Raw genomic sequence first — 21,414 nt, 5'->3', positions numbered from 1 at the left:
TATACACCAGCTGAGTGAGGCTGAGAAGAACTGTTGAAGGCCTTTCAGAGTTTCTTGGCTGCTTTGGCCTTCAAGGTCACAAAGAGAATCAGGTAATGACATGGTGTCTAGCTTACTGTTCATGACCTGAAGCTGGCAGCACCACTGGAACACCCAGACCACTGACCTGGAACAGTCCTCCCAGACTCCCGACTCAGGGAGAGGAACAAAAGCCAAGAGGAACCAATGGCTGAGGAGAACGACCATGGAGAAAAATGGAGAAAAAGAAGAAAGGTGATGAAAGGTGGCAGGGGAGACACTCAGGAAAATGAGCTGAGTGATGGCCAGAAATGTTAGGCGCTCCGTCCTGACTAGTGTCATCGTAAAAACACATTTCAGGAAAGCAGGGCTCTCAGGTCTCAAGATAATGGGGGCCAGCTGAAATGAGAGGAGTCTCGTGTGAGATGGTACAGGATCCACATGAGGATATGGGATGGAAAGACTACAAGTCTGTCTCCACCCCAGACTGAGAAGCAGACAGGCGGCAATTTCTGCTCTGTCTGCCCAAAGCTAAGACAACCCACCTCATAAACAAGGAGCCGCTTTTCAGGGCCAGGCACCCCACACCCCAGCTTTCTGTCTGCTCCCTGGCAGGGGCTGATCTAGAGGCGGTGGTCATTACACAGTCTCTCCCCTACTTCACATCCTTCTCAATTCAGTCTATGGGTTCTGCAGTCCAACTTAATGGCCATATCTCTGTGGGATCACACATGGGGCCCAGGAGGTGCTGTGAAATCATGAGATCCATGTGATACTAACTCCTTTCCTACACGAGAGAGCAGATTTACAGTGACTGGGAAAAGCAGGCAGGGGGTAGAGAAATCCTGGCCCCAAAATAAGATAATAAAAAATAATTTAAAGGAGGGGTGGGGCAGGATCAAGGCCAATCACATCTTCACAACACCTGATTACCTGAGCTAAATGTGATTATCAAGGGAACAGGCACAAGGTAAGAAAACCCATTCAACTTCGGCCAATAGGACAGCAGCTCGACCGCAGAGGAGTTCCTGGAGTGGAGGCTGCCTTGAAGGTGAGAGCCGTGTGCGGTGTGAGGCTGCGGACCCCTGCTCAGCCATCCAGGAAACCCCGTGGCCCTTCTCCTAAGGGTGGGAAGGATCTCTACATCTGAGGACCAATCCATCAGGCTTTTCTAGATCCCTGGGGGGTGGGGGGGGGGAAGATGGCAAAGAGAAACGCTCCCCAGGACAACCCCTGGAATAAAAATGAAGGTACTATACAGGTAGAAGTAAGTGAATAAACCTATAGCAAAACAAAACCCTCTCTTCATTCCTACACTGTTCAGAAAAGAGTTTTCATATATTATATAAAGGAAAATGCCCGGGAGAGTAGGCTGTAACTGGTTCCTTTAGTCAGAATCTCAAGTTATCCTTTCTTTAGGCCATACCCATCTTTCCTCTGGATAAAGACCTTTCAAAACAGTCAGCCCAAGTAATCAAACAAGCAGCTAAGAAAATGTAGTAAGGTTCTCGATCAAGAAGCCCCAACCCATGGCTATGAAAGATCGGGACATTACAAACAAGAAAGATCAATACCAACTGTGGATTAGACTAAGGATCTGCAAACTTACGTGTCAGAGGCACCAACGAAAATGGGGAAAACTTTTAATCTTTTTCAACAATCAAATATCAGCAAGTACACAGACAAAGGTAAGGTCATAATAACCATGAGAGAGTAAAAGAGTTTTGGGCCACTCACTCCTTTCAGTGGTCAGTATTCTCTTTGACCCCCTTGTGCTTTTGGATATCACCAGCGGGCCAGAAACATGATCAGGAAGAAAAGTGGCTGGAGAAACAAGAGTTGAAAAAGAAAGGGAAAGAAGCTTTAGGAGACCGGAAACAACAGGAAGAGGACTATGGTGAGCAACGAACAGAAATGTGATTTAGAGAGTAAGTGACGAGGATGTTACTAACAAATGTGGTAGGCAGCCCAGTGAGGGGATTTCCTCCCCCCATCCGAAGCACAACCAACCAACAAAGGGACTCACCTGCTTATTCCAACAGGGAACAGCTCTGTAGTGCATTATCCAAAGGGGATATTACAGAGGGGAGTTCTAAAATGTCTGCTCCTTCGACCTAATTCCTGTGCAATGTCAAAAAATTTCAACAGCTACTGACAGACAACAGGAGTGTTTGGATTCTTGAAATACTTCCCTAGTGGGAAGCTATCTTTAACTGATAACAATTCAACCTATGTTGTGGAGTCACAAAATAGGGGGGAGGGGAAAGACACCTTGCATGCCAACATAAGGATGGCTTCTTCACAAACAAATGCATCTGACCACAAACAAAATAGAGCGGAATGTGAGGCTGATGAGACAAGTAAGGGCATTAAGCACTCCCCCCCCAATATATTCACTGGCGTTTCAAATCAAAATGAGAGATGCGGAAGCTTCTAAACAGGTATCTGTATCACTTAGCAACCCAAAGAAGACCACGCATCTGCTCCCAAAAACCTACAAAGACTCATGAGCAAGATAACCTCTAGAACCCCCATAATCTTTTTCACTGTGTGTATTACGATATTGCATGAAAGCAGGAGGTACCCTATGGGTTTGTTAAAAAAATAAAAAATAAAAAAAAGGAAAAAGGCAGACCTAAAATCCTAAGCCTGAGCCCAGCACACTCCCCACTGTTCCTTTTTTGTGCCCACCTAGCAGGATGAGTGACTGGCATACTCCTGGAAAGAAGATGGATCTGTTGACTATGACTTGATAAAAATTAGCAGGTAGATGGGCACCATGGCAGCTGAGCAGCCTAACTCCTGCCTGCAAGAGCCAGCCCAACAGGCAGAAACAAAAATACAATTAAATTAAGTCGGAAAACCTGCTACAGAAAATACAATTACTCAAAGATACAAATAAACGTTCAAAGAAAATTGGCCCCTGACAGGGTTAGTCAAGCTTCTAGATCCAGCTGGAGGCAGGCAGCTCAGCTAATTCGTCAAGGAGGAGACTGCTAGGCCGTAAGCTCTCAGCCTTAGGATCCTGGCTGGGCCGGCCTGGTGTTCATCCCACATCTCAGGACGCCCACTGGCCAGTGAAGCAGGGCTCAAGGAACGGGGACGTGGGCAGACACAGAATGGATCATGGCCGGGGAAGGCCGAGCACCGGAAAAAAGGGACAGACTGATCTCTGCCATCAGACCGAGTGAGCCCCACTTTCTCCACCTCCTCATCCAAGAAGCCCCTGGAAGATGCCCTACCTCTCGCTGCAGCACCAGCTCCTTGGTGAAAAGCGTTGCTTCCTCACTGAACGGCTCTCCCTCCTGCACCAAGCCTGGGAGGTTTCGGGCTCCTCGGGGGCATTCGATGCCTGTGTCAGGAGAAAAGAAGAATTTGTGATGAAAAGGGGTCCACTAGGTCTGGTGTCCAGCAAGGATGGTCCCCTGACCCTTGTAACGAGACAGGCATTTGATCAGAATGCCGTGACACGAGGTAGGGCAGAGGCAGTGGTAGAAGGGGAGGCGTTTAGTTTGCCAGAGGTGGGAAAAACTAACACTATCACAGCAGCAACAGCGAAGAGGGGATCCCAGTCACAGAATCTGGGAATTACTAAGACCATCCGGGGAGTTCTAAATAAGATATGCAGGAAACACACATACCCCAACATGTGGCATGAATCCTCATCTTGGACTGCTCACTCCTTACGGGCCTACAGTCTCACTGCTTTAACCATCACTTACATAAATGGCTCTCTCACCTAAATTACACTGATATCCCCAGCCATTCTGCCTCCTGAGAGCCATTCCAGCCATTTTCTCTTTACTCTCTGACTTTCACATCCAATGCAAAAGTGTTAACTTGGTGTCATTTTCCTCTTCAAATAAGCTTCCCCCTCTGTCCTCTGGCTATATTTGGGACAACAGTACCATCAGTATTTCATTCAGAAGGAGAGACAGAAAAAACAGAATCCTGATGAAGTATCAGGTGTCTGGAGCCAGACAGACCTGGATTCACACCCTACGTAACTTATTAGGATCTGTGACCTTGGCCAAGTTACTGAACCCTTTCAAAGCCTCAGTTGTCCTATTTGTAAAAAACCTACTTCACATAGCTTTTGGGTGAACTAGGGGAGATTATTAGGTAAAATATTTAGTACCATGCCCGACATATGGAAAGGTTCAATACATTTTAGCTCTTATTATTTTACCATTATTATCACTGACACAATTACCCACTCTCAGAATCTCAGTCATCTTTCAATCTGCAAACTAGACTGTAAGATTCCGGAGGACAAAATCTTACCCTTCACACTCCTATATATTCAAGGACAGTATTTTATACAATATAGGTGCTCCTAACCAATGCAGACTGCCTTCTCTTTCTCTTTGATTCAACCATTCATTGTACAAATATTTATCACCGACAGTGGTCACCTGTGAGAGGCCATGAACTATGTCACATTTTAATGTCTGCATTAGACTTACAAACATTTCCAAAATATTCAAACTGCAGCTGTAATTACGAAGCCAAAACTTGAACTAGGCTAGAGACACAGGAAAAGAAAATAATCAAAATATGCGGGGGTGGGTGAGGAGGGATGTGCACTTAGTGCTCGTGTCTCTAAGTAACTGCCGGCAATAAGGCAGGACTGGAAGGTGTTACCTCTTATTTACAAACAGCCTCAGGTGAAGTTACAAAAGATTTGGCACAGGGAGGCGCGGCAGCAGGGCAGCTAGGCTACTGCAGACACCTGCTGGGAGCCTTTGGGAGAAGAGGGGCCACCACTGCCGGGACAGAAGGTACATCCCTTACGGATGAAGCCAGGTGGCTGCTCATGTTTCTGGCCACAGCACAGATTCAAGGTCATGGAGCTCAGAGGAGAGGTGATAGTTTATACCCTGGTCTTTCAGAAGCTCAAGAACAGAGCTTTCTCTCCAAGCCTCAAAAAAGGAACACACGACATCAAACAGAACACTGGACGGGGAGCACGGCACAAGGAGAGAAACTGCAGCAGGAGAGCAGCTGGAGCTGGTGCCAGGACCACTCTCCCGCTCGCACGAAGACGGGGATGGTGAAAGTCCTACCCGAGTGTCACCTGGGCAAGAGCACCAGGGCTGCCTCACTCCCTCCCGGCACTTCAGTGCCAGGCTCTGAGAGAGAAGTGGAACTGATTTTTGAAAAAGACATCAACAAACTCACAGAACCAAAAAGCCTGAGATTAACCTTGAAAGGAGAGATGGGGGAACAAGTAAAATGAAAGACAGCCATGATTCTTACAACATTAATAGCCAAAAACATTTTTCATTCTGTATCTGTGAACTAAGCAAAAATTATAATTGTCAGAAAGAAAAATAAACAATTCTACTGAAACTTCTGGTCACATAACCATAGGTAAAGCACTGTTGAGGAAACAAGAGTAACGCGACAACAAGTGTTCAGTTTGTGTCTGACTCTTGGATGGGGCAGAACTGGGGTGCTGTTGGTGGGACTGCTGTGTCACTTAAAGGACCCAAAGAGTCTCCCTAGCTGAGGAGATGTCCCCACTCTATTCCTGTAGCTGTCTTGGTATTCGGAAGTCTCAAGAGAGCAAGAGACCCCAGCAGCCCTCTCTGAATCCTGGGAGACCACCAACTGATTAAACTGAGAAGCAAGATGGCCCCGTGAGCCCAGGGAGTTGAACACGTCACGCTGAAATGGATTCAGATCACGTTCCTGGAGAGAAACACATGGGCCCGTGGTGACCAAACACCAACCACTGCATGTGGACCCAGAGGCGAAGGAGGGCCTACGTTCCACTGTCCCTCTATTTGCCAGGAGCTGGGCTCCAGCTCTTCAAGAGGAGAAAGCTGAACCAGGATGTTCCCCTGCCCTTTAAGTGGAAAAAGTAAACACATCCAAGCACATCAATTCCTGTCAGGCAGGTAGGTAAGAGAAAGGAAAGCGAACAGAAAATTTGCTTGAGAACAAGAATACCATCTCTGCTTTTATCGTTTACTTCCCTTTCTGCTGGGCTGACTCTTCCCTCTCTTGGACCTGTCTCCTCTGAAGTAACCCCTTCCCAGTCAAAACCTGTCTCAATGTCACATCTCAGCTCAGGGTCAGGGATGGCTTAGTCGACACTACTTACTAGGATAGAGAGAGGCTGTATCTTAAAAATAGATCCAGTGGGAGCAGGTTATCAAACAGTGAAACCCAGCTAAACCCAGGTATAAGCGCTAGGAGAACAAAGAGCGGGAAAAATGAGTATTTACTGAGCATCCTTGACTATCTATGAACTGACATAAGGACCCAAATCACCAAGCTACTAAGTGGCCAATCTGAACCCTAGATTGCCAGGTGCTAAAGCTACTGAGCAAAAACCCAGTTTTGGAGTTGAGTACTGCTGTCCCCAGAGGGTGTTAGACAAGGTAGGAGTGCAGGGCCTGGGGACTCGATTTCTTGTCGGGCAGGTGAGTGGAGACACAGCTGGGGTTTACATGTAACGGCAGACGGGCCCTCGGCACCGGGTCATCACCGTAGCACAGGTGCAGGCACTGTTGGACCGGAGCACAGAGGCCAGGGAACCCCTAGGTTCCGGCCCTAGACGGGATCCCAAAACAGGGCGTGTGTGGGCGAGAAGGAATCTATTAGCAGACCAGGGCTCGCAGCTGGGGCCAGGATAGGGGGAAGGGTTTTTATAATATTGGATATCTGAGTGTTAGAAACCTATGAGCCAAGCTACTTCTGTAGACGGACTGTGTAGATGAGCGTTTTTCAAACTTTTAACGTTGATTATGACCCCACCCCACACTTAAATACGGGTATGTACACATATACAGCAAAGTTTCCACAGAGCAGTGGTCAATTGTGACTACATGTGACATGCTGTCTTCTCTGTTTCATTAATGAAAAAAAAATATGGTTATGACACTGAATTAACTGAAGACCTCTGGTGGGGCAAGGCCCATGGCTTGGTGAACCCCGGGAGAAGGCTGGGGTGTGAAGACAGAACGCCGGGCGGTCCTGACGGCCCTCCTGAAGAGGTCAAAGTCTACACCGAGTGCTTACTCACCAGCTTCGGGACTTGGCTTTTGTGTCCCAAGGGATCAAGGGACAGGGCGAGAAATATGCTGTCCACTAACAGGGAGCAAGTCAAACAAGGTAACATCGTAAAGCTGGAAAGACAGACACGGCTGCTGAAAGCAGGGGAAGGCCACGCGCCATCAGCAAGAAGAGGCCCGCCGAGCCCTCCCTTTCCAAGAGCCTGTTTCCAAAAGTAAGGAAACACCATTCACGCTGCACCTTGACTCAAAGGCCACTGCAGTGCTGGGCTGGCTGTGCCGCTTTGTTACCGATACAACAGACTTAGAAAAGGTTAAAGAAAGCACGTCACGGGAAAGAAAGCTGGGGTCTCTGAAAGCAACTGCAGAGGCAGAGCTGGGCAGGCTCACCGGCGGCAAAGGTGAGCGCCCGAGACGGTGAGGAGGAAGCGAGGTGTCACCGGGTTCCAGGAGCCCTCCACAGCCAGGCCAGCAAGAGCCCGCGGTTCTGAATCGTGCACGTCACCACCAACCGCTGTCTTTCCCGATGAGGCCCCGACGAGGGCACACTGAGTCTGCTACGCTCCCAACACCACAGGTGCAGGTCAACCGCCAAGCTCACCCCTGACACGGGCAAGCCATTCATATACCACAAACATTTTGTTTAAAAAACAAAAAAAGTTCCCCAACATTCTTGAACATTTCCTTCCCTACCATGGGGTCGGGGTGGGGGGCAGAATGGAGAGAGAGACCACCCCTGGGGCAGGTGCAGCTGACTTCCGCCAAGGGCAGATGCCGGAGAGGCAGGCCAGACACACCCGCCCCTGCTCCGGAGGCTCCCTGACCTCTTTAAAGGCTGACAGACAGACCTGCCTGTAGGGAAAAACCCATCATTCCTCACACCTTTTCTATGCTTTCTGGGATATGATGGCTGACCAAGACTACTTAAAAACAAAACAGAGGATTTGCCTCATCTTGTTTAGAAAGAGAAAATTCATCACTAGCTATCAGCACATCATTTCTGGTTTCTACTCTGCCACTGACAAAGTATAAAACCTCTCCAAGCCCCAAGGTCTCTGTCTATAAAATGAAGAAACTCCAAATTCTCCCCTGGCCAGAAAATCCTACAATCTGGGTTATGCCCTTTTGAGATTTCCCATCCAAGGCCTGACTCCCTGAGTATAGGGTGCCTCCTTTCAAATGTAAAATGCTGGGCTATAAGAGCATTCTATTAAAAAGAAATTATACATTTAGAGACATTGACTAACTAGGTCAATTAACACAAACACTTTGGTCAGTCAGCTGTGGAACAAGAAGTACAAATTCTTGTTAATGATCCGATAATGGCTATATAAGATTCTATTGATGGCTATGTGAGAGAGTCGTGCATCGTTCTGAATATTTTACACTGTATGTTGAGCTTTATGATAATCAAGCTGGGCTCAAAGCATGGTGGCTTTTTCTTTACTGGGAGTGAAAGGGAAGTATGGCAAGTATGGCAAATCTGCCTCTGCTAGAAGGGACAGCTTCCCAGCAAACAAGAGACCAGGCATTCACAGCAGGAAACAGAACTCTAGTGGAAACAGTAACCAACTGGAAGGATAGGTTGAGGGTGACTACTGCTTGTCCAGTGTGTGCTCGTTACTACATCGGACATTATGGAGCAAGGGCAGAGGACGCATGCAGACCTCACCTTCGCCCTCTGCCTACTTCAGATACTTGGCGAGTTCCCTCGGCAGACCTTCCCTCCCCCCGTTTCACAAATACGCATCAGTGCCTACTCTGGGCTAGGCACTGGGTTGGGAGGTGAAAACTCAATGATGAAAAAGACTGGCTTTGTCCTAGTGAAGCTTAATTAGCAGCATGACAGTATTATTTTCCCCTGCCATCGTATGAAGTATGCTATTGGTGACAGAATTTACCATTCAGTCTGTAGGGTGAAGAATGTTAGAAATAACACATAACTGGATTATGGCAGGTGGATGCATTGGGAGGATGCACCAGACAAGTCAATCATGGGCTCGCCACTGCCATGTCCCTTGCTAAGGGTCAGCCTCAGGCAGCTGTCTTCCAGCACATGACCCTGGCTTCTGTCCTCTCCCCCGACCAGAAGTTGGGGATGGAGGTCAGAGCAGAAGGTGAGAAATGAGGGAGGGAGGGGAGAGTTGCTACTGCACTTGATTCAAGGATAGTCAATTTATAGCAGGCTGGCAGAGGGGGAAAAAAAAGCTCTGTCTAACGAGAAATGAAAGGTGACAGGTGAGAAAGATTCTTTCTGGAATTTGAACCGGGCAGCATGCAGAACATCAGCCCGTGAGGAAGAGGAGGAAGGAGGGGAGCGCGCTGCACCAGCACTGGAGCACTAACACCAGAGACCTGCAGCGAGGTCCTGGAACCACCAGACCCACGACTGCCCTCTATGTTCTGGGATCTGGGAGATCTGACCTCACCTTGGATGCTGTTTAAGAATTTCATGATGTTCCCATAAATCTGCTCTCTCCTCTCATTGCTACCATGAGCAAGCCTATGTGAGAATCTGGCATTTCCAACCCAAATTAAACTAAAACTAAATTGCTTCTTAGGGTGGGTACTGTATCTTATTCAGATCTTTCTAGCATCTGACACACTGCCTAGCACACAGTGGCATTACAGATCCTCAATCAATGTTGAATGAACATCCGTGAAAAATACTTCTGGGACAGAAGTCCATACACAGAGAAGGAAATGGCTCATGAACAGTCAGGGTCATAGACCTTATGCAAATACCAGGAGAGGGGGCTGACAGAATTCCTAATTACACACATCCCACTTCCCCATGGTGACACAACACTTCAGGACGAAAAAGAAAGCACAGCTACACCCTTTGCCCCACGGGTCTTTGAATCAGCACATTTGGGAAACGAACTCAAATACACAGGGGACGTGGGCAGCACCGACCAGCAGTGCGAGCGAGACCTGAGGCTGCTGCACCGCAGCTGTGTTCAGTTTCCAACTCGACAAAGGAGGAAAACAATTCCCACCCATGACCCCATGTTCGGCTCCAGGCGGCCATGCTCGGAGCGCACTCAGAGAGATGACTCAGGGGTGGGCAGGCCTGCCTGGAAAGGCCAGTTAAAGGTGCTTAAATCTGTACAGCTCGGCTGAGCGGTGACTAAGAGGGTGACACGATAACAATCTGCAAGTATTTGAAAGGTGTAAACACAACAAGGAGGGAAAACGCTTAGTCTAAAAACAGGGGGGTGCAATTATTAGGGGAAAGAAAATCTGGACGAAATGTCGGAAAACCTTAGTGTAGGGATGACTACGGGGTCATCGGTAACTTTCCCAACAGAAATGAAAAGGCAATTATTTGATCCTAAAGCCGAAAGGTGGCCACAAAGCCCATCCCTCTGCTTCTGTGAAAGCAGCCCAGACCAGGGAGCTATGGTTTTACTTTCTATATTTAGGGAGAGACTTCTTAAGTAATATTCAAGTCAAAATACCTCTGCTTTAAATACTGCTCCCTGAAATTTTAACAAATTTTGTTCATCAAACCATAGCGGAGACAAAACGGCCGTTCTGGTGGGGCTTTCAGAACAAACACAGGCTTTATCGGCTAGCACCTGGCACATACCTGGCTAGCAGATAAAGTGGAGCTAAGTAGAGCTGGGGGACAGACAGCTGGGAAAGGGACGGAGGACTAGACTCTCATGTCACGGAGCATCTTCATCCCTGGTCTCTAAGACCCTGGGTAAGCATGCTATGAAATGCTGTGCATTTCCCAGATAGGAAACCACGGACACCTCTCCCTTCTTTCTACATAAACACAGTCCCCTGGAGTAAACGTCAAGGACAAGGCGAGGCACAGAAAGAACACCAAAATAAGCTTCCTGTCACACTGACTGCACTCCAATACCTCTGCCTGAGTTCCTGCTGCTGCGGCTGGCCAACTTATACCTCACAGACTCTCAGCAGAGATTTCTACCCCTGCATTCAATGAATTCCACTTCTATACTTTCCCCTAACATCCTTCCCCCCAGTGAAAAACAAGATTAAAAAAAACCCATATCGGGGCTTCCCTGGTGGCGCAGTGCTTGAGAGTCCGCCTGCCGATGCAGGGGACGCGGGTTTGTGTCCTGGTCCGGGAAGATCCCACATGCCGCGGAGCGGCTGGGCCCGTGAGCCATGGCCACTGAGCCTGCGTGTCCGGAGCCTGTGCTCCGCAATGGGAGAGGCCACAACAGTGGGAGGCCCGTGTACCGCAAAAAAAAACCCCACTTCGCACAGGGAGTTAGACATTGAACTCCATATGTAGTCCAAGAAAAGTGCCATGTTCTTACTTTGCTACTCTTGCCCTAAGCACCAAGAACAGAATCCAGAACTCTTAAGCCATCGGCACAGAAGGCAGAGGCAGACAGGCCACCCGCCTAATCTTAAGCGATGTGGTTATCACCTGAATCTACATGCAAAGCCAAACCACTGTACATTGTTGGAGCTGAGAAATGTAATACATCTCGTGTACCAAAAAAGCTTGCTCTCAGTCCTCTCATAAGCTTTAAAGCAGAAATCATTTGGAGGTCTCAAGTTGCAAATGTCGTCAGTGAGTCAGTTAACAATTGAAAATGGCAAACCGTCCCACCTTGGACCAGCTGGTCCTGTATTTTCACGTTCCCAAGATGGCCCAAACAGCAAGGCAAATGGTGGACCAGCGGGTTCCCAAGAGTTAGTTCTACACGATACAAGGCCTCAGTTTGTACTGAAAGGGTCAGAAATGAAACTAGGATTTTGCATTGTCTCAGATTCTTTATTCTCTCCCTTGTTCTCTAAACCGCTATTTTGTTACCTCGGGGGAGGCAGCATCTTCTGGGCCAATTTTGGAACATGTCACTGCTGAGCCTCTTTCAGTGACGAGAATAAAGGGAGAAAAGAAGAATGAAGGAATCCTAATTAAAGGGATCAAACTCCTCAGGTAATGGTAGTCAGGGGAGTCGGAACTGGGCAAAAGCCGAGACTGAAGCTGTTTTCACTTCATAGTTCCAGTTGTTTGGGGGAGATTTTTATTAGGTTGCCCTGATTTGCTAATGTTTGATGCATCTGTTGAAAGACCAGAAACCGAAGTTAATTGGGGACAGGAGCAATGAGACCCATTCTCCACAATGTGCCGGGAATTTCGGCTCCCTCTGAGGAAAGGGGGGATGGAGGGCGGCAGCTACAGAAGGCAGGGGCAAGTTTCTCCGGCACAAGTCACCAGAGTGTGACCACCAGGAGAGGGGTGGCGTCTGGAGTCTCATCTCCAGTTATCAGCCTGTCAGTGGTGGATCCCGTTCTGCACCTATTTGAGGTGAGGGGTATGCTAGTTCTCTCTGGAGCCACAAGTAAGGAGATACTCAGTAATCGTGTGCTAAACAAACACCAGAGAGGAGAAAACCCTAGCAAAAACAGATGCAACAAATCTGTGATAACAATGTCCTCTTTTGAGTTCCCGTATGCATACTAGTTAATGCTTGGTGAGTTCACGAGGAAATCTACTAACTCTTACTTCTGGGACTTTAAGGAGAGTGAGTGTTAGATGCTAAATCACTGACCACTGTCTGAGGAGAGACGAGGAAGGGACGGCTTAGAGGCCTCACACTGGATCGCTGGCTCTCAGTCTGGCAAGACAGGCAGTGTGCAGAACTGGCTTCATCCAACTTGATTTATCATTGGCTTTAGACACCGAAGAATCATTCCCCAAAGGGAGAAGAGCTCTTTCAGGGGGAGCTGGTATGGCAGATAACAATCGGGCCAGCATCAGAGTAACTTTTTATGATTCTCCCCACTGCAGAGCAAGATCTGAAAACAATGATTTTTAAAGGGAGGAAAAACTCTTGACTGATGAACAAGGCCGTTCCCTTCCCATGACATCCCAAGCGCATGGCCGTAAATGAGCCAGCCAGGCTTTCTCTGGGGCTGTGTTTGTGAAGGGGAGGTTGGGGATGGCAGGCTGCCGGCTTCCCGATCCACATGTTCATTGGGGGTTTGCGGTAAGCACCTGCTGCAATAATATCACCACCAGCTGGGAGCAGAATGAGGCCGCTGGGCCCTCTGAAAATGTCTTCCATTGAGTTTCTCCTAATTATCCGTATCGAAAGAGCCACCTCAGACTCGTTACATAGAAAACAAAGCGTCTGAGGTCAAGAGCTAGGCCCACAGTGGTCTTTCCGGCGACGAGAGAGCTACACGGCTCAAGCTCTTACGTAACACTGTGGCACCATGGAGACAGCACCTAACAAGCGCAAAGCCATGTCTGAGCAGCGAGGGGGAGTTGGTTTCTATGAGAACCTCAACTTTTGCTTTTTCTGACTTATTTTAAACATGTAACTTTATCTCTGAATCAAATGAAACTTAGATTAAAAAAAATAAATGTCATTTTCGGTACCCCCAAATCCCAATCTTGGTCTTTTAAATTCCATGTTCATGGATAAAGAGAGCAATTTGAATCTCCTGTCCAGGCTGGTAGAGAACAGCTCAGGGGGTAGGGAGAAAACCACAGGAAACCTGCATGTGGATCCTGCGACTACCAGCTTCCAGAAGGTATCCTGCCACACACCTGGCAGGCAAATGTAAAAGGTGCTTACTCGCATAAATTTAGAGTGACTTTTTCTAAACCAAGCTGTGTTGTTATTTGAACAAAATGGTTCTGAGATGTGTGGAGTACACTTCCAAACCACTGCCTCTGCTGAGCTTTCCACTCATACAAAATTTCTCTGAGCTGCTTCTCCTGAGGCAAGTGAAATCCCAGTGTCTAGAGATTAGTATGCTCAGCCAGTGGAACTGCAGAAGAGAAAACCCAGCTACTGTCAGGAATACTAACACCCCCCAAAGCAAGGACGATGAATAAAAATCTGAGAGCTCAGAAGCTCTTAGGAAGAGCCTTCTACCTCACTACCTCTATGCTTAAAGAAATAAATGAAAGCAAACCAAAAAGGAGAGGAATTCTGAAAAGCCAAGGTTCTTTAAGGCTGATCTTGGATATAGAAATACATCCTATCCTGATAAGTAGCTTGAATTACGGGTTGTGGATGAAGACTGGCCTTCACCTTTTTTGGTTAGCACCATAAAAAAGGGGTCAGCAGACAACTTCCTGAGGACTAAATCTAACCCACTGCCTGTTTTTGTACAACCTGTGAGTTAAGAACAGCTTTTACATTTCTGAATGGTTGAAAAAGAAATATTTTGTGACCTGTGAAAAACTGTATGAAATTCAAATTTCAGTGTCTATTTACTCTCTGGCCCTTTAGAGAAGAAGTTTGCCGACTCTTGCTCTAAAGCATGTTGTAAGCTGGGTAAAAAAAAGTTCAGGCCTTCCCTGGTGGCGCAGTGGTTAAGAAACCGCCTGCCAATGCGGGGGACACGGGTTCGAGCCCTGGTCTGGGATGTTCCCACATGCCGCGGAGCAGCTAAGCCTGTGCACCACAACTACTGAGCCTGTGCTCTAGAGCCCGTAAGCCACAACTACTGAGCCTGTGTGCCACAACTACTGATGCCCGCGTGCCTAGATCCCGTACTCCACAACGAGAGAAGCCACCACAATGAGAAGCCTGCGCACCGCAATGAAAAGCAGCTGCCACTCGCCACAACTAGAGAAAGCCCGCGTGCAGCAACGAAGACCCAATGCAGCCAAAAATAAACTAAAAAGAAACCAAAACAAATCCCCTTAAAAAAGTTATATATAAAAAAAAAGTTCAGGCAAGACAGAGTTTAACTTCCCAGAACCAGAAGATCAGTACAGGTAATAGCATAATAATAATAAAGATACTAAAAAAGATACACCTTCTCATGTAGCTGAGAAGGTGAAAAGCAAGCAAATGTGGCTCAGGGGAAGCTGAGGCAGCCAACGTCAAGCACGGGTGTGTGCCCGCACGCTGGCTCTCCTGCACCCCGTTCTAGGAACGTCATCTCTCCTGTACTTGCCATCTGCCCCCTTTATCCCCACTCTACTCCCACAGACCCCATTCAAAACTTTGAAATTTCCGGAGTTGCCCTTCTCTGTTTCTCACCACAACTGCTTCCTTCCACTCTGTGACAACAGACTTTCACTAACATACTTCTTGCTGCTACTCAGACTTTATCTTTCTACTCTACTTGGAAAAGTAACCTCCTCACTGACAAATCTCACCACCTCTTCTCAGCAGGGGTCCTACTCCATCTCTATATGGCGCGCGGCACTGTGCCCCAACCCTGTAGTGAAATTCTTTCCTCCCCTCTACTGGGGTCCTCTCTCTGGGCTGTTCGTCTTGTCTCCTGCTGTTGCCCTCAGTTATGTCTTGGGCCTCTTTCTTTTCACTCTCTGCACCCTTCCTTGGAAAGCCCATCCATTTTCATGTTCTCCATCACTGTGATCACCCAGAACCTACAGACATGTAAGCCTGAACTGTCCTCTAAGCTCTAGACCCAATCCCCAAGTGTCTGACAGATATCTCCCCCTTGACCGTCCTGCCAATACCTCAAACTCAACAAACTTATCGTCTTGCTAAATCGCCTCTGCTCCTTTCCTTGTCCCCTATTCCGATTGCAGTACTAGCAACCCCTCAGTCTAACAATCTCCCTTATCTTTGATTTGTCCCTACTTTATTCACATAAACTAATGATTGCTACATCTTATCGATTCCATTAATTCCACCTCCATAGTTGTTTATATGATCCATGGAATCCTCTCAATCCTCAACCTAACTCTGCTTGTTCAAGCTCCTGTCACTTCTGGCCAAGAATCCTCTGATCCACCTACCTGCCCTCCATTTTCCCCTATCCTGATTCTTCCTGCCTGATTAATTTTCCTAAAGCACAGTATTCTGCTCAAAACCCTTCAGTGGCTTCCAAGAGTTTACCATATAAAATCAGAAATCCACAACCTGACCCTCTAGGCCTTCTAAAATCTGGTCCAGTTCCTTGGGACCACATAAAACATCCATCACCCACTTGACAGCCCTTCAAATATCTGAAGACAGTACAACATCTCTTTCCGCTCATCCTCATGACTTATTTTCTCCAGACTAAACACCCACACAAGACGTGGGTTTTGATTTCCTACCATTCTCCTGCTTTTCTTCCTTAAGCCTAGATAATATGAAGGGCATCTTCCGATAGGAAACACCTTTCTAGTCGACTTAATTAAACGTCTGCTGTGGTGGCGGGGCTCGTTCACCAGGGAGCAACCCTTCCTACATGCTGAGGAGAGAGGCAGCTTTGGAGGGGAAATTTGCTGCCTGAGTTGGACTGATCAGGGAGCAGTGTGCAGAGACTGTGTACCAGCCCCGTCTCCCTGGGACCAGGCAGTGTTAGACTTTTCCTCCAGGCAGGAGGCTGCAGCAAGAGACAGCTCCACCCATGCAGGAGGAACCCCCGGTACGTGGGAGCCCTCGAGGGACTGTGGGGAGAGGTGGAGCCCATCCTGAGGAAGGCGGAGGCCGTCATGGCCTCCATTCCAGCCAGCTTCCACTCTGTCTTGGAGACCCCGGTGGTGTGGTGATAAGCAGTCTATTCATTTCCTCCTCTCATGCACAGGGCTACTGGGGATAAAAAGGAACAGCAAATCCAAACCACTGCCTAGAATCCACTTTGCAGAATTCAGGGAAAGATTGTTCTATTGAAGTGGTTATCTTCCCTGTTTGGGAGACCTGAGGGAAAGAAAAGGATTTCTGTGTCCTTTGCCTTCCACTGATGCAGCCCTGAAGAAAGGATGATTTCAGTCGTCACTGTGGCCAGTGGGACAGTGAAAGCACGGCTCGCACTTAATTGAGGCTTTTTAGCTCCTGTCACAGTGTGGCAACAGGGCACCAGAGCACCAGGATTTGAACTGTGACGCCGGGTTCATTTGAAAAGCAGGAGAGAAGGGAGGACAGGGAGGGAGAAAATCAGGGACCTGACAGACAAGCTGCCTGATTTTTTGCAGCGAATGGGAGATATTAACCTGTCTCTTCAGGCTGGGCCCGTCTTCAAGGGACAGGAAAGCTGCTCCAGTGGGCTCATTACTCACAGGTGAAGGACAGGATGAGGCATAAGCCCCCGGATGAGAAGCTCGCCCCAAATCGTGATTTCTGATAAGGGTGCGACTGGTGAGGAAGTGGCAGTGGTGTGTTGAGGGATGGTGGGGACCATCAACTCCCCAAACACAGCTCGCAATAAAGCGCGTTGCCTGATGGCAATTCCGGGTGCTGTGACAACCACGGCGGGGTGTGTGCACGTGCTCACACTCGCATGTGTTCACACATTCAAGAAAAGAGGGCGGGAAGAGGGGAGTTGGGGGAGGCGGACTGAAGAGCAGAGGAAGGAGGCGCTCAGGAGACCGCAGTGGCCGTAATGACGCAAATCAGAAACTGCTATTTGTGGGGAAGTGACACCAGGGCTGCACCCACCTACTGACGGGCATGGACACGCAGCGAGCGTGCCTGAAGGGGCAGAGGCCAGAGACAGGAACGGGTGGATTCCCTGGCAGAGCGTACATGAGAATCAAGCTTCATTCCAGGGACAAAGGAGCAATGAGCCGCACTTCTGCCACCTCACGCCCTGGACATGTCTTCCCGAGCCCTAGGCTGCCTGTAGGTTCCCTTTTATCATCCTGAAAACTTTCGATGCTGGCTTGTTTGTGTCTTCTCATTTCCTTCTGCTCCAAGTTCACGCTTTACCGTATCCCAGCCCCACGCCCCTTCAGGCCAGCCTTGTCCAGTATCACCACCAGAGAGAAATGCCATCAGCCGAAGCCTTTTAGACCATGGACAGCGGCTCCTCTGGGGTGCAAGTGGCAGGGAAGCCATCTCTCTCTCTCTCTCACACGCACAAGCGTGAGCAGTGCTTCTCCTCAAGTGTGCCCCCTTCCACATCTGCCTAGTAGGACCAGTGCTGGGGTATAAGAAGCTTGTTACAAGGCCCCTACGTTTCAAATAAATGCCAGGGGGCACATTCCTGTAAGGAATCTGGGGGGCTCTGAAAAGCTGTATACCCACGTGGTTGCCTGTTTTATGTAACGATTTTTCAGTTTCCATAGTTTGTGTCATTAAATAATTGTTCTCTAAAATATGTATAACAAGATGGACAGTCGTGGATAGGGTTCTTTCTTTCTCTCTGGACCCTCCCTCCACAGCCTAGCAAGTGTCTAAAACACATCTAGCCCAGATGGATCCCTCGGGGTCAGAAGGCAATCAGATGTCCCAGCACATGGAACTCTCCAGCTACACAACTGTGGACCCAGGCAGGAAAAGGGAGAAGGCCTTTTCCATCTCAGTCAGCCATCGTAGGGAGGTGCTGGCTCCTGAATGGCAAAGAGGACAGCTGTCAGCAAGAGGGTGCAGGAGCAACGAGGCAATTTCACAGCATAACAGCCAAGAGGAAACAAAGACACGAGAAGTGCTTCAGATGGAGGCTGTCTCTGCTAATGTCGCTAAACGGGGAAATTCTATATTCTGTAATTGACCCACCCTTCGACAGCTGTTCACACTTAAGTCAGGAGAAAGGTGAATGCTTTGGAAGGGCAAGGAGGGATTTCTCCTGGCCAGCCTGGAACCAAAAGGAGCCCAGTCGCTAAATGATGTGTTTGGGGGCCACAGAAAGGGCGCTCCCTCCTCTATTAAAAAGCCCATTCGCATCCTATACAGCGAATGAGAGCATAATCAAACTGCTGCTGCACCGTGACCCAGGCCAACGCCACAGAAGGAAAGCTGCACGGTCACTTCCAGCCCTCAGGGCAGACAGGACAGAGGAGTATGTGCGGGAGAATTTGGAGGCACTGAGTTCGGTCTAAAGCACCGCATTCACCTGTGTGGACCGGGAGAACTGGCATTTACCATCTGCCAGGACCCTGAAGATTCTTATCTCCCTGTCACCAGTGTTCTGGCTGAGACTCTGTAATGGATTCATCTTTGTAGATGAGTGATGCGGTTTAAAATACTGCAGGGTTTGGCTGCCATTCCCTCCTGTGGGGTCTCAAAATAACTCCACACAAATCATTTTTGCTAACCACTCACTCAGGCAGCTCTTCCCTGCCAGAACACACACATCTTATGTAACTGAAGGAGCCGCCCAGCTTGCTGAAGAGGAGGGCGTTCCCAGAGCGCCGCTGCTCGCTGCCCCTCGGGCTCTGCAGAGCCCGGGCTTTGAAACCAGCTCTGTTCCTGGGCCCAAGCTCCCTCATCAAAAGGCCCCCCCCAGGAGACTCAGGTGTTCATCAGGGAAGGGCATCCAATTCAGGACTGCCTTAGAAATAAGTACAACCTGGACATTCCATGAGCACTTGCAGGTAAAAGATTGACTCTGCTAGATTTTGGAAAGTAATGAGTAGGGGAAGGAACACAGCGCCTTTCCTCTGAGAACTCACAGTTCAGTGTGGACGACAGGCACATATACAGACAGAACATAAACACACAGGAGGAGTGGGAGAGGAGAGGTGCTACAGAACACCTCACAAAGCCTCCTCCCAAATTTCATGCCTTTGTAACGCACACGCTGCCCTTGGCTCGGCTTCCTTGCTGACCCTTCCGCCCAGTGCCCCTCCTATTTCTCTAAGTCTCCACGGTCAGAACCTCTTCTCTCCTTTTTTTTTTTTTTTTTTTTTTTTTGCGGTACGCGGGCCTCTCACTGCCGTGGCCTCTCCCGTTGCGGAGCACAGGCTCCGGACGCGCAGGCTCAGCGGCCATGGCTCACGGGCCCAGCCGCTCCGCGGCATGTGGGATCCTCCCGGACCGGGGCACGAACCCGTGTCCCCTGCATCGGCAGGCGGACTCTTAACCACTGTGCCACCAGGGAAGCCCAGAAACTCTTCTCTTGACTGCTCCTTAAACCTGCACCTTCACAGCTGTGTCCTCCTCTAACCTCCAATCCTAGGCAATCACATTCACTCCCTGTGCTTCAGATTCCATTATAAGCTGTTGATGCTCAAAGTTTTCATCTTTAGTTCTAACCTTTCTACCAAATTCATCTGGACCTGCAAAAATTCACAGGCATCGAATGTTCAAGGTCTCAAAGGTGACCTAATAATCTCCTCCTTGCAAACGTTCTATTATTTACAAGCTAGAAAAGCGACCTCTCTTTTCCCATCCTCTATTATCAAACAACCAGCAGAATTCTAGATCAGAACCCTCCTAACCAGATCTGCTCTTTCCTCTTCATCCTATCCAGACTTCCTGACTGCAGTTTGGGTTCTCCCAATCTAGTCTTCGTATTGCGGTAAAAGTAATCTCTTAAAAATAGATAATGCAGTGGAAAAGGGGGGACTTCCACTATATCTAATAACACGGATGAATCTCAGACAAAAGCTGGGTGAGATAAAGTTCGGTAAAATAAGACTATGATTCCAGGTATGATGTCCAAGACAGGCAAAACGCATCTATGGCAACAGAAGTCAAAATACTGGTTATCTTTGAGGGGAAGGCCATGAAAGAGCCTGCTGGGATGCTAGAAATATTCTATATCTCGACATGGGTAGTGGTTTACTTGGTTACTTGCAGTTATCTGTGTACTTTTATATACATAAAATGAATCAAGCTGTATACTTAAGATCTGTGTGCTCTACTACGTAATAATCATTTCTAAAACTAAAAAGAAAAAGAACAAAAAGACATAACGCATTACCCACCATTCACTGCTTCCTATTACTCACCTTAGGGATTCCTAACCTGGTCAGGGACGGGGTGGGCTTGGGCTAGTGTTTGCCAATCCAGTGAAACTGTATGAAAATCTTTGTGTGGTCATGTATTTTCTGAAGAGAAGACTGATAGCCTTCTCCAGACTCATCATTCACTAAGAATGTTCACGGCTCGAAGTCATCGACGACTTCTCTATGAGGTACAATCTAAGCAGCATGGACACAGGGCCCTTCAAAGATGGGGAATCTGACTTCCCAAACTCATCTTTAACCATTGTCCCTCTTACAGGAGACATGCCAGCCCTATTAAACCATTTGCCATTTTGAATAACAATGCTTTTTCAAGTGCCCGCTCTTTCCTTGGCTGGTTACACCCTTTTTCTCCCGTATCTGGCATTTTCTGGAGAGAAAGCCTACAAGCTTTCTAAGATGGATAAAAATGTTGGTGATCACCCTAAATAGCAAAGAAACTGAGCTACAGGGTAGGGGGACATCTAAACAACTCAGAGCTGAAGTCCAGCAAAATAATCTGGCTACAAAGGGTGGCCTGAAGCTGGGTGAAAGTGCAGTAAAAAGATCGTTAAAGGAATGAATGAATCACAGCACTTGAATTCAGTGCTTTTGTGGTAAAGACATTGAGGACCTGCTTATTTAATATATATCAGATGAGAACAAAGGTTCAATGAGGCAAGAATCAGGGGTCAAAGTTAACAAGATAACATGGAAAAGGGATTAACACCCGGCGTTCCACAGAAGAAGAGGGTTGGGGGACATGGCTTAATACAAGTTCATGTACAAAGG

At 48.1% G+C, this 21,414-nt stretch overlaps 1 protein-coding gene across 1 annotated transcript in view; it reads right to left on the bottom strand.

Moving 5' to 3' along the window:
* SND1 (staphylococcal nuclease and tudor domain containing 1) overlaps positions 1-21,414 on the bottom strand; it is a 418,829-nt gene that overhangs the window by 92,757 nt on the left and 304,658 nt on the right. Inside the window, exon 16 of the mRNA XM_029233933.1 lies at positions 3,261-3,370. Coding sequence (XP_029089766.1) covers positions 3,261-3,370 — 110 coding nt within the window. The remainder of the gene's footprint in view (positions 1-3,260; positions 3,371-21,414) is intronic.

This window comes from Monodon monoceros, unplaced genomic scaffold (assembly GCF_005190385.1).
Source record: "Monodon monoceros isolate NGI ecotype Baffin Bay Population unplaced genomic scaffold, NGI_Narwhal_1 Super_Scaffold_2, whole genome shotgun sequence".
Lineage (NCBI taxonomy): Eukaryota > Metazoa > Chordata > Mammalia > Artiodactyla > Monodontidae > Monodon > Monodon monoceros.
This window is presented reverse-complemented; position numbering and strand designations above follow the sequence as displayed.